At 41.6% G+C, this 13,962-nt stretch overlaps 1 protein-coding gene across 6 annotated transcripts in view; it reads left to right on the top strand.

Moving 5' to 3' along the window:
* Positions 1–13,962, top strand: part of CEP85L (centrosomal protein 85L) — a 270,268-nt gene that overhangs the window by 194,593 nt on the left and 61,713 nt on the right. For all 6 annotated transcript variants that reach the window (XM_078852177.1, XM_073337154.2, XM_073337155.2 and 3 more), the window contains exon 4: positions 6,573–6,694. In XM_078852177.1, coding sequence (XP_078708303.1) covers positions 6,573–6,694 — 122 coding nt within the window. The remainder of the gene's footprint in view (positions 1–6,572; positions 6,695–13,962) is intronic.

Below are 13,962 nucleotides of genomic sequence, written 5' to 3'. Positions count from 1 at the left end.
TCTAGAGAGAAATTCTTTTCCCACTGTTAGAAAACATGATGGTATCGGTCAGTAATTTGTGTCCGAGCAATAAATATTTTGCATATAAACCAGTACAGCAAAGATTTTTTTTTTTTTTCCAGCAACTAGCTGTGTCTCAGCTGTGACTTGAAGGATTGCCAGGTCCTGAAAGTCAAGGCCAAGTCCTTGTTCAGAAACAAGCTAGTGGGGCTTTGGATGTCCGTGTGCAAAGGATACTGTTTTAACTGAACAGATGTTTTCAATCTGAGTTAGATATGCTTGGAAGAGGTGCCAGCTAGCAAAAATAGTCATGTTTTCTAGGGGCAGTTGGAAAAGAATGCTGGGTGTTTCAGACGGGCATCTTTTCTCGTTGCAGTGGAGGGTGACAGTGTTTGAAGTGGGAACGTGTTGTTGGCTTTACTGGATATGCTGTTAAAAACAAACTGTATTCTCATTACATGGTTTGAGGGCTTGAAAGGACAAAAAGTTCTCAAATGTAATTGGACCACCTGTGTTTCTATCATGGCACAATTCAAACTATTTAGAAAGCTGTTGAGAGTATTCAACACCATGTGCTCTAAATGAGTGAAGTGAACCTTTGTTATTCTGGGCCCTATTAAAGTATTTATAGCACAGAACAAAAAGGATACAAGAAATGGAAAAATAATTTGTCAGTTTGGAATGACCAGTAAAAACACCTAGGTTTGATAGGTTTCATAGAAAATTATGATGCTCTCTAAACATTGTGCACATCTATGAGAATGGATATGTTCCAATAGCAAAAAATTTGTTTGTGAAAGTCACGTAAATAGACCTTTGGTACTGTATGTACATATATTGACACATCCCCCATTATATAGCAACTGTTTGGCAAATCATTAGTCATTATATGTTTAACTTTCCAGTGTGTATTCTGTCTTGTTTTCAAGTGGCATTGACAGGGCACTGACAGACGCTGCACATGGTCGTTTTATTGTATGAAGTAGATTTTGTGTTGCTTTTTGCTTGTACATTACGACATTATTTTTTAAAGCTATTTTTGCAGTGGATTTATGTAGTGGACTTGTTTTGAAATATTCAGCTAGAAAAATATATGGAAGCTTCCATATGATTTTCAAATAAAAGGGGCAGGATTTAAATTACTTACTTTAATCTCTGCCTCCCCCCCCCCCCCCGCCCCAGGTGCTTTTCTAAAGACTAGGGAGTTGCACGCTTTGTAGCTTGTGTAATCTTAGCTCATTGCGCACACCAGGTGCTCCTTGCATTTCTCCATTCCTCTCCCCCAAGCTCACTGTGCCAACATCTCTTTTCAGGGACTCCCTGCAACTCTCCCATACCAGGGTCCCTTATCCCTCCCCCATAGTAGCATCTCTGTGTGCCCCTCCATCCTTGCTTTTCCCCATACCTTCCATTCCCTGCTATGCCAGAGGGCTCTGTGTGCCTGTTTCCTCCCATAGTAGAATCTTCCATCTTCCCTGCCCCCCATGGCAGAGACTCTATGTAATCCTTCATTAAACCTTAACTCCTTCATCCCCATGCTGGGGTCCCCCAACATCCCTCACCCACCAGGAGTTCTCCATGTATGCCTCCATTCCCTCTCCCCCCTCTACCAGACACCTTTTCTCTCTCTGGGAAAGGAATAAAAATATGAGACGGGAGTATTGTTGTGCTATAAAGTGTAATGGGTGCCATCAACCTCTTCTTTGATCTATAGACAATTGGAGATGTGCTTGAGGCTTGGTGTGCTAAAGACCTGGCAGAAAATTCATGTGCCCCCATTTCACCCTTTTCAGGTTTTTGATTTCTCCTGGGATCAATAGGGTGCTGGTCATTGGTGCCTAGAACATTCCCTGAAATTTCGGACTAGATTGGATGTGGCATTCAAAAGTTACCTCATGACAGACAGACAGACAAACTGAAATGCCACGGAGTTGGGCATAAGGCTGTCTAAATTTGGCCAACATGTTCATTCTCATTGGTCAGTATAAGAGCCAGAACTTGCCTTGTTCAAGCAATGATATGACATTTATATTCATTTACAGTCTTAATTTATATATTGTCATTTCATTATGCAAAATATTTTAGGAGAGAAACTGAAGAATAGTTTTGCTAGTTGAAAGTACAAGAGGAACTTTATGTAAAATTGCCCTTGTTGGAATCTGGTCTGCATACCCATTCCCTTGTAAAAAGTGTTTTAAGATCTCTGACTGCAGTTGCTCAGAGTCTTTTTGTTTTATGTCTCCTTTGGAAGATATGCCCAACAATTTAAATAATAATCATTATACCTAGCTCTTACGTAGCATTTTTCATCAGTAGATCTCAAAGTGTAGATCTTCACAAATTCTGTGTCATGCCTATTGCTTATGGGGCCAGATTCGAACTAGCAGGGCTCATCTACACCAAGAAGTTAATTCGGATTAAGGTAGGGTACAAATGAAAATTGCATAGCTATTCCAGATAAACTTCAAGTTATTTTATTCCAAAATAAGAGCACCCACACAAGGAGTTAATCTGGAATATCTATTTCAGAATAATTCCCCATGCAGACAAGCCCTTAACTCTTTTGATGATGCCAGACCCTGCCATCCTGTGACAGAATATGCAGACAGGAAGTTGCCTCCATTCAACTTCCCTTTCTTTTACTCAGACACTCAAGGGAACATCTGTAGACTGGCTGTTTTGGAGACAGGAGGGAGAGAATGCCTTTGGGAAGGCTAGACTCCATACCATAGGAGTCGACTCTGTGGGTGCTCCAGGGCTGGAGCATTCATGGAAAAAAATGTGCAGGTGCTTAGCACCCACTGGCAGCCAGTTCCCCCGCCAGCACCTCCTGCCCGCTGGTGGCCCCGCTGATCAACTCCTCCCACTCCCTTTCAGCGCTTCCTGCCCGCCATGATGAACAGTTTTGCGGCATGCAGGAGGCTCTGGGAGGAAGGAAGAAAAGTGGGGAAGGGGCACGTTCAGGGGAGGGGGTGGAACTGGCTGGGAAGAGGTGGGGTGTGGGTGGGGACTTGGGGGGGTATGGTGGGGGCAGAGCTGCGGGTTGAGCACCTCGGGGGCCCAGAGGAAGCTGGCACCTGTGCTCCACACCCATGTCATGTGACTGGGTTGAACCTCAAACTTCGGAGAATCTGTTAACACTTCTTTTCCGCTTATATTAACTTATTTTTGCTTTCTTTTTATAAACCTTGTCCCTCAAGCAAAAGACCTTGCTGACTGCAACTATATTTTTTGTTCCAACGATTTATTCCACCAGTGGACACACTGTCATTAATGAAATAGGCTGCTGTATCATACAGCAAGAGTTGTGATCTCAGCGTTGACAATTTCATAGCTATGCAATGCATGGGACACTGAATCAAGATATCAAACTAATGAGTTTTCTTAGGAAGGCAGAGAATCCCTGGCTCTGAGAGGCAGGGAAAGGTGCTAAAATAGGGAATCTGATCTGGTAAGATTCAAGATTGTTTCCTCTCTCTGTCTGATTGTAGCCTAAAAGGTCCAGTAGCTGGGGTAGAGAGGCAGGCAGCTCTGTAATGGGAGAACCAGCAAAGGAAATGCTATATGCCACCAAATATGGCCACCTTTTACTGATTTTTATTATGCAATCCAGCCTCTTGTCATTGGTACAACTAAGTTTTGTAAGGCATGCTTTTTTTGGCCAGGCAAAACAGATTCTGTTAGTGTTTTTGCATTGGGCATAACATCCCCTGCACCAGACTCGGAAAAAAATTGTTGGAGGGGACGATGGGACAGTGATTTTAGGATCTTGTGAGAAGCAAAGACTAATGAGAGGGAGCTGGTCTGACTTAGATCGAAAGGCCAATATCCACCCAGGGCCTCAAAGATTCTTGACTTTTGCAATTTATCAAAAGAAATGTGTCTCAGTACCTTTTTAAAAATTTTATTAAGCCACTTGAAAATAAAATCAAGAAAACACATCACCAAAATGAATATTACTAATAATAAATCAAACTAAAAAGAAAACAATGCAACTTTCAAATCAATACCAAATCAACTAGTTAAATCATCAAATAAAATACTAAAATTTGCTAATCTTTGTCACAGGTCCTCATGGGCACCCCTCTCAGCTACGCACTAGGACTGATGGGAGGGCAATCCAGGCCTCTGTGTGCTGAATTTAAACCCAATTTATATATATTTTAAAGGTACATATATTCATGGGGATTACATAATTTTTTCATGTAATTCATTGGAGGTGAAATCTAGTGGTTGGATGAAGGATGATAAAATTATATTTGAAGATCTCAAGATGCCAAGGGCTAGATTCACAAAGGGGATTTAGGCCTTGAAACACTTAACTCCTAGGCAGGCACCCAGGCTCCCATATGTTTTATGAGGAGAGTTAGACGCCTAAGAAAGGGATCCACAGAAGCCAGCAAGTTGAATGGGGAGCCTCCGAAGATAGCAGAGTGAAATGCAGAGGAAAGGAGCAGGACTTAAGGCCCAGATCCACAAAGGTACTTAGGCACCTACATAGGTGCTGGAACTAGGGCTGCCGGGGGTATGTGGAAGCACCCCCTGGCTTGAAGTGGTTTCCGTCGTGTACAGAGTTTTTACAGTTTGGTTCAATTGCTCTCAGCACCCCCACTATACAAATTGGTCGAGCACCCTTGGGCACCTAACTCCCTTTGATCTGGTACCTAACAGGCCAGAAGGAGGCATCTGTCTCCACTCTGGATTCCCAGCCATGAACCCTCTCCTGGAGTTAGATACTTAAGCCAGTTCAGCCCTTTTTTGAGAGGTGGGGGGAGAGAGATACTTTCTCTCCCTGTTGTAGCCAATAGCCCAGTGGCTAGGCACTCCCCTGGTATGGGGAAAAACTGTTTTCAAACCCCTACTCTGTCTGATTTGGAGCAGGGATTTCACCCCAGGTCTCCCACATTCCAGCCAAGTGCCCTAACCACCAGCCTATTGGGCATTCTGGAACACGGTCTCTCTCCTGTTGGAGTTGTTCCTCTATATAAATATTCACTGAGCCAGAGAGAGAGAGAAAGTGAGAGACTGACTCTATAGTCTGGCAGTTAGGGCATTTCCTGGGATATGGGAGAGTAAGGTTCAAGTCTCTGTTTCAGTGAATATTTAACTATTTATACAAATTATACAGCTTCATCAGGAGAGAGAGACACACCCCAGAATACTCAATAGCCTGGGGCACTGCATGCGGGAGACCTGGGTTCAAATCCCTGCTTCAAATCAGGCAGTATGCAAATTCAACCCTTGGTCTCCCACCTCTCCCATAGGAGCATACCCTAACCACTGGAGCTATTGGGTACTCCGCAACACCTACTCCTACCTGCCCTCAACATTGCCAACGTGCACATCCCCACAGCCAGAGAAAGTCCCAAACTGCTCACCCCCAGCTGTCTTCTGTGCAGGTTAGGCATGCTCAGAGCATGTCTGGGATTGGCTCTGCTGGGGAGATAGGTGGGGAAATGCCTAGTTTGAGGATCTCACCAGGGCTTAAGCTGGGCATCAGGACTTGTGCAGCTTTTTGTGCATGTACACCAGAGGGAATGTTGGGTGCCTACAGGGTTAGGTGGCAGCTGATCAGTGATTTTGTGAGTGTTAGTGGTGCCTAAAATGTTGGAGTCCGGCACCTAAGTACCTTTGTGAATCTAGTGCCAAGTGCTCTAATACAGTGGCTCTCAACCAGAGGTACACAGAGGTCTTCTGGGGTACTCAACTCATCTAGATCAGTTTTTCTCAACCTGTGGGTTCCAACCCCCAGGGGGATCACGGGATAGGTTTAGGGGGCTCCCGAGTGCAGGGCCGGCATTAAGAGATGGCAAGCAGGGCAATTGCCCAGGGCCCCACGCCACAGGGAGCCTTGCAAAGGTAAGTTATATGCTTCAGCCCCGCTTCCTGGGGCTCGGGCTTCAGACAAGGCTCACAAATGAAAAACAGGCTCAATTATCACACTGAAATGTAAATACAATATTTATATTGCAATCAATTTATTTTATAATTATATGGTAAAAATGAGAAAGGAAGCAATTTTTCCTTAATAGTGTGCTATGACACTTTTTTGTATTTTTATGTCTCATTTTGTAAGCAAGCAGTTTAAGTGAAGTGAAACTTGGGGTATGCAAGATAAGGGGTTACAGTAGTCTGGAAAGGTTGAGAACCACTGCTCTAATGCCATCAGGAAATCTCTTGATTCTGCTCAAAAAAACTGCAGCAAGTGCATAAAAATGTGTATCAAATTTTCAACAGTATTTCCCTTAACCACAATATTTGACCTCTTAATGGCCTTTTTTCCTCCAGCTCTAGTTTCAGAGGATATTGCCTTAACAATACTTTCAGAGTAATCTAAGATGAGTTTGAAAATGGGATCTTTTGGATCAAAGTTTCTTTGCTTTTTTAAAAAAAGATAACTTTACTGTATGCTTAATTCTTTGCTCAGTTTTCCTTTAAGTAAAACTGCAAAATTAAATACAAGAATGTTTTATGTTTCAGAAAGAACTTTACACTTGAAACTCACAGAACACGGAAAAAATTCTTACAATTTCTGTTCTTTGAACTAATCTATATCATTTTTTAAAATGCAGGTTCTGACTGGATCGTCTCGTCAAGGTTACACAGGTACAGGCTATCAGGATTTCAGTAATTGGGAATCCCTTATGAAAATCAAAGAAGGGTTGCTAAGACAGAAAGAAATTGTGATCGATCGGTGAGTAATCCTTTGTCTTCAATTGCTGTGTTAAGTAATAGACCAGATTATTGACATAGAAAGTACTATAGATGTTGACTTTCAAAAAGACCTGGTTCAAAGAAGGTTTTTAGGACTCAGTCGTGCAAAGACTCATGTACAAATGGGACTAGTCAGTGTGTGCAGTTGTGTGCATGCCTTTGCAGGATCAGGGACATAGTGTAATTTGTCTGTCTTTTCATTGACATTGGTTGAGAGACAGGCGAATGAGATCATTGGCTAGGACTGTTGCCCCTAAGATTACAAAAAACAGATCTTTAAGAAGCTGTCTGTAAAACCTTAATTTTCCTTTTTTCAGCCTGAACAATTCCTTGAAAATGACTTGGAGGACAAAAATTGGTTATTTGTAACCCATTCTTGAGATTTTTCCCTATGAAAAGTTAAAGGGGGGGTGAATGCTACAGTTGTTCAATGATATAGTCAAACCAAGCTCTTAAAGATTTGAGAAATTGGCACCATAGAGTTATGCAAATGGTAAAAGTGCATTCAAACATTCCTATGTGTTACTCAGAGAATGATAAATCCAGAATAAATGTCTAGATAAACACTTCCTTTATAATCAGTGGTATGAAACAATCAGAAGAGGACCATGATCAAGACAGGGTGGGTGAGGTAATATATTTTATTGGACCAACTTCTGTTGGGAGAGACAAGCTTTTGAGCTTACACAGAGCTCTTCAGGTGTGAGAGACTAAGGCCTGGTCTACACTATGCGGTTAAATTGGTGTAAGCTACCTTGTGTTGTTCTAGCTGTGAAAGTGTCTTCACTTAAATTTGGCTCCCGCCGACATAAGTGCCTCTCTATACTGATTTAGTAACACCACCTCTCCAAATAGCGTAGAGTCATAGTTGATTTAATTAGGTCAATGCAGTGTCAGTGTTGACACCGTATTGTTTACATTGACTGTTGGTGGGCTTTCAGGAGCTGTCCCACAATGCCCGACACTGACATTACAGTTGATACAAGTGCTCCTGGTGAGGACATGCGCTGCTGACACAAGAAGCCAAGTGTGCATACACACAAGCGATTGAATAACTGCGTTGGTTGTATGTCAGCATCAGCTGGGTTGACATAATTTTGTAGTGTAGACATGGGCTAATTCAAAGTGTCACTGCTAAATACAAGAAGAACAGGAGTACTTGTGGCACCTTAGAGACTAACAAATTTATTTGAACATAAGCTTTCGTGGGCTACAGCCCACTGCATGCAGTGGAAAATATAGTAGGAAGATTTTATATACACAGAGAACATGAAACAATGGGTGTTATCAGACACACTATAACGAGAGTGATCAATTAAGGTGAGCTATTACCAGCAGGAGAGAGAGAAAACCTTTTGTAGTGATAATCAAGATGGGCCATTTCAAGCAGTTGACAAGAACGTGTCAACTGCTGGAAATGGCCCATCTTGATTATCACTACAAAAGGTTTTTTTTCTCTCCTGCTGGTAATAGCTCACCTTAATTGATCACTCTCGTTATAGTGTGTCTGATAACACCCATTGTTTCATGTTCTCTGTGTATATAGGTTTCAGAGTAACAGCCCTGTTAGTCTGTATTCGCAAAAAGAAAAGGAGTACTTGTGGCACCTTAGAGACTAACCAATTTATTTGAGCATGAGCTTTCGTGAGCTACAGCTCACTTCATCGGATGCATACCGTGGAAACTGCAGCAGACTTTATATATACACAGAGAATATGAAACAATACCTCCTCCCACCCCACTGTCCTGCTGGTAATAGCTTATCTAAAGTGATCATCAGGTGGGCCATTTCCAGCACAAATCCAGGTTTTCTCACCCTCCACCCCCCACACAAATTCACTCTCCTGCTGGTGATAGCCCATCCAACTATCTTTACACCTCTTTACACACCGTGTAACACCTCTTTACACAACGTGCATGATAATCAAGTTGGGCTATTTCCTGCACAAATCCAGGTTTTCTCACATCCCCCCACCCCCATACACACACAAACTCACTCTCCTGCTGGTAATAGCTCATTCAAACTGACCACTCTCCAAGTTTAAATCCAAGTTAAACCAGAACATCTGGGGGGTGGGGTAGGAAAAAACAAGAGGAAACAGGCTACCTTGCATAATGACTTAGCCACTCCCAGTCTCTATTTAAGCCTAAATTAATAGTATCCAATTTGCAAATGAATTCTAATTCAGCAGTTTCTCGCTGGAGTCTGGATTTGAAGTTTTTTTGTTTTAAGATAGCGACCTTCATGTCTGTGATTGCGTGACCAGAGAGATTGAAGTGTTCTCCGACTGGTTTATGAATGTTATAATTCTTGACATCTGATTTGTGTCCATTTATTCTTTTACGTAGAGACTGTCCAGTTTGACCAATGTACATGGCAGAGGGGCATTGCTGGCACATGATGGCATATATCACATTGGTGTGGGGGGGTGGAGGGTGAGAAAACCTGGATTTGTGCTGGAAATGGCCCACCTGATGATCACTTTAGATAAGCTATTACCAGCAGGACAGTGGGGTGGGAGGAGGTATTGTTTCATATTCTCTGTGTATATATAAAGTCTGCTGCAGTTTCCACGGTATGGATCCGATGAAGTGAGCTGTAGCTCACGAAAGCTTATGCTCAAATAAATTGGTTAGTCTCTAAGGTGCCACAAGTACTCCTTTTCTTTTTGCGGATACAGACTAGCGCAGCTGTTACTCTGAAACCTGCTAAATACGAGGTTTGAAAGATTGTTTAGCGTAAACAGTTAACACATTTGAAGGGACCATTCAAAGTGAAGTGGCCTGTTAACACCTCTCTAGTCATAGAGAGAAAAGGAGAGGGGGGAAAAGCACTAAGGTGGTGTTAGTGGGTTACAGATCTTTAATAAGCCATAAATCCAGTGTGTCTATTCAGACCATGATTTTTAGTATCTAGGAAAGTTATGAGTTTAAGCTACCAGGCTCATCATTTGAAAGTGTTGTGCAGGTTTCCTTTGAGGATGAGGACTGATGGTTTAGATGCAGAGTGATCACTTTGTGAAAGGTTTCAGAGGGATAGCTGTGTTAGTCTGTATCAGCAAAAACGACGAGGAGTACTTGTGGCACCTTAGAGACTAACCAATTTATTTGGGCATAAGCTTTCGTGGGCTAAAACCCAAGGTGTTCACCCACAGGTGATATGGACGTTTTATAACTTTTATAATTTTTCTGAAACAGTTTATTCAAGAGCATAGTGATTGTCTGGTTTCACTCATGTAGTTGCTAATGGGGCATTTAGTGCATGGGAGGAGGTACACCACATGTTGTGATATGCATGTGTAGGGCCCATGAATCTTGAAAGGTGTGTTGTGGGGGTTGTTGATCATTGTAGCCATGGAGAAATGTCTACAGATTTTGCATCTGTTGTTTTGACAATGTCTGGTTCCTCTTTGCGTTGGTGTGCTGCAATCTGCAGTTGAATGTTACCTTCTAGGTTTGTAGCAGTTTCTGAAGTTTTTGATGTTTGGCTGAATGAAGCTTTGAAAGACAAAATGTGCTTTTAGGGAAAAATCTAAGTTTAATGAAGCTCATGTTAAAGGAACAGATGTGAGCTTGAGTCATGAAGTGTGGATCTGAATGTCAAAGAGCATTTGGATACTGGGTTTTTGGTTTTTGTCCATCTCTAATAATGGACTCTTGCCTCTGGGGAGCTGGTAAAGGTGTGTAAGCTATACTAACTCTGAAACCTGTGAAGTGTTTGAAACCTCTCATTAACAATTGGTGTACAGAACATAGATAATTATATAAGAGAGAGATTGGCCAACTACAGGAACGATGGATGTTTGTTATGGAATATTTTACTGCTCTGTTATTTAATGCCAATGACTCTCTTCTTCTAATGCATTTGTGTAGCTCAGCTGGACACAACTTTTTGAACCCAATAGACTTATGTCCCATACGTAATCTGTTCAAGTGGACTGACTCATTTTAGTCTTTGACTGCTACAAAGAGAAAATAGTATGTACCATTTTCCTTGAGCCACTATCCTCGTTCACAGAGTATGATAGTTTAGATTACAGCATGTAGTATTGTTCCTGGAGCAGCTTCTGTGTCGCACCTCCAAGAGGCACAGCACAGAACTCTCAGCCAGGGGAAGGGGTAGGCTAAGGTGGCTTTAAGCCACCCTGGCATCTTCCTGATTTGGGGCTATTCCAGTGGCTGGAGAGGCCCTGGGCATAATTTACATAAGCCTGGGGGAGGGGAGCAGGGTCCGTCTAAATTATGGCTGTGTCTCCAGTTCGCTCTATGTTCAGCTCCATTTCTGCAGTGCTATGTGCTACAGCCCCTCACCTGACATGCTGCTCCTCCTTCCAGTGTCACCCTCTACCTCAGCGCTTGTGAGGGTGTCTATGGAGCACAGTCTATAGCTGTCTCTCAGTTCCAGTGACAGAGGATTTTTTCCCAGCCAGATTAGGGGTTTACTCCACTGAGGCCATTTTAGCTGGCATCTCACCTTATGTGTTTAGATTTTAGAGGATGGCAGCTAACATGGTTTTCATGTTTCTACGTTTCTTCATTCCCCTTCTGTTAAACATTTCATGATTACAACTGATCATGAACTTCTGTTCGACTAAAATGACTTTTTGAATTCTAACTATCTGATTTTGTTTTTTTTTTCCTTGGGATGGCCATCAAGTATTTTTACCTGGCAAAAAAAGCATTTTTACCTGGCATTTTGAATGGCAAAAAGTCTGACTACTGTAATTCTCAGCCCTTTTCCCTCTGTAGCTGTGTTTAATTTAGTTCTCTTCTTACATGTTCTGTTTGCAATGATAACAGGAAATACAGGTCCTTGTGCATCTCTCAGAAAAGTCTGTTACGCTGATTACTTCTTATTCAACTAAATGTGGTAGAATGCATAATGGAAGCTATTAAAGGTGCACAACAAAACCTTAGTGACCTCATATTCATTTGCTTTAAGTAGATACTCAGCACTAGTGTTAAGCATGTAGTGAATTACCATCATGCAGCTTAATAGCACTATGCAGGAAGGATTTCCTCCTGAGTAGCAATCCTTCATTTTGGAAAGTGCTTGCTTTAAAACAATTTGTAAATCATTATTTTTAAAGCCAATGATTTGAGATATTTTTAAATAATCTAACACTTATATTTTTGTGACGTTTAAAGTTGAGAATTAAAACCGGCTTTCTTTTAACAGTTTTTACAAGTTTTGACGGTTACAAAACTAACCAAAAACAGTACATAATACTGTTGGCTCTTTTAATGTAGAAAACAAGGTTAGGTTCCTGTTTCATAGTGCAGAAATATGGCACTATTGATCATAATTGGTGTTTTGCACTCTACGTGAAATCCTGTGTGGTGCCTTTGGTTCATAATATTTATCTCTAATAATATCTTTCATCTACAGATTTCAAAGCACTTGCACAGGTAGGAATTATTCTGGTTTTGCTCGTGGTAGGCATTATCCAGGTTTTGCCAGTGAGGAAACTAAGGCAAAGAGGGACATGGGGAACCAAGGGTAGAGTTAGGAATAGAACCTACATCTCCTGACTCAGCCCTATATTATTCTGCCTGCAGGACCGTATTTTTAACTCATTTTTGGAAGGGTGTGTTTACACTGGATATTAAAAAACAAAGCCAGTCATTGTTAGCACTGGTGTTCTATTGCCAAATTGCCCACAGTTCAATTTGATTCTTAAATTGCAGACTCTGTGCTTAGGGAAAAGGAGGAAAAACTCATTTTGTTTCCTATAGTTTTGATTGTAGATGCTTGGGGGAGACAACTTTTTATGTGTTTTATGGAGGCCTGTGAGGTTGTTGGGGTCTCTCTTTTAAACCGTGGTTGACATTGAGCTAATGTAAAATCCAGTTGGTAACAAACTGGTAACTTGACAACACCAGAAAACTAGTTTAATATAAATGCTTTTTCTAAAACACCTCTTTCCTCATCTATCTGGAAATCAGAGCAATGTAATAGTGCTGGCCTTCCACATAATGGGCTGGATTTTCTTCCCCAGTGTTCTCATCCATCCCACCTGTTCCCTGCTGCCCAGTACAGGACATAGTCAGATAAAAAGGAGCATGGCTGGGACATATCTATCCTACACCAATCTCTGGCTTCTGTTTCAGTGCAGGGGACATTAGTAACAGAGTAGGTTGTTTTTAAACGTTGCACTTACATTGTTCTGACATGTGCTAGGGACTGACCCTGCAACAGTTGTCTAGAATTGGGAGAGATATAAATCACCTTTGCATCTCCCACCCAAATCTACAGCATGTGCACTCTGGTCTAATGATGTGCAGACAATGGATGTTTTAGATTTAAAATCGCTTTGGATAATTCAATGTTACTTTACTGTTAAAAAAAAAAAAGGGGGGGGGGGGAACCCTGCCACCTCCTTCCACCTGAGAAGAAGCAAAAAACAAGCACTCTGGATCAGAAAACTGGACAAACATCCTTTTCTGCGTCTTAAGCATTTGAAATATAGTAAAAGCTGGATAGCTGAAATCAAACCAGTTTCAAGTTGTCTTAAAAGTATTTCAGTGAATAGTGCTCAGTATGCACAAAAGTGCGTTTTGGTAGTTTCCTGTCAGTGGAAAGCCAAAGATTTGAGTAGAATTAAAAACAAAACAAAACAAAACAAAAAACAACCCACCTGGTTCCATTTGTAATAGAAAAATTGGTTCACTTTTTATTCCACTTACCATGTTGACAGGTTTCAGAGTAGCATCCGATGAATTGAGTTGTAGCTCACAAAAGCTTACGCTCAAATAAATTGGTTAGTCTCTAAGGTGCCACAAGTACTCCTTTTCTTTTTACCACGTTGAGCAGCAGATTTACTAAGTGACTGGTTCAAAATCAATTGGAGTCCCATTCTGTAGATCAGCTTGAAAGCTGAGCACATATGAACACAATAGTATCAATAAGTAGATAAAAGGCAATTATTTTCATTTGGAGTATTGAAAAGGTACTTCTAAAAATTGCATATCTTAATGCCTCAGAGACTGAGATCAGTTTTTATTCAGCCATGAAGACAGAGTAAAAACTGGTCCAGATCCATCTCCTCTTCTGAGTAAAATGCATGAGAGGCTATGACTGCGCGCGCACACAACCAGTGAGAGGGATGTACATGGTCTTTCCCCTCCACACACAGGTTCATGAGGAATGATCGAGCCCTGAATTAGGATTTGCCTTAAGAGCAGATGTGCTGCTGTTATTGTAATGTTTACAAGCTGAACGCTCTACTAGACACCGTACAAAGTAGC

This window comes from Lepidochelys kempii, chromosome 3 (genome assembly GCF_965140285.1).
Source record: "Lepidochelys kempii isolate rLepKem1 chromosome 3, rLepKem1.hap1, whole genome shotgun sequence".
Taxonomy (NCBI): Eukaryota; Metazoa; Chordata; order Testudines; family Cheloniidae; genus Lepidochelys; species Lepidochelys kempii.
The sequence above is the reverse complement of the archived record's forward strand: the minus strand, read 5'-3'. Positions and strand labels throughout refer to the sequence as shown.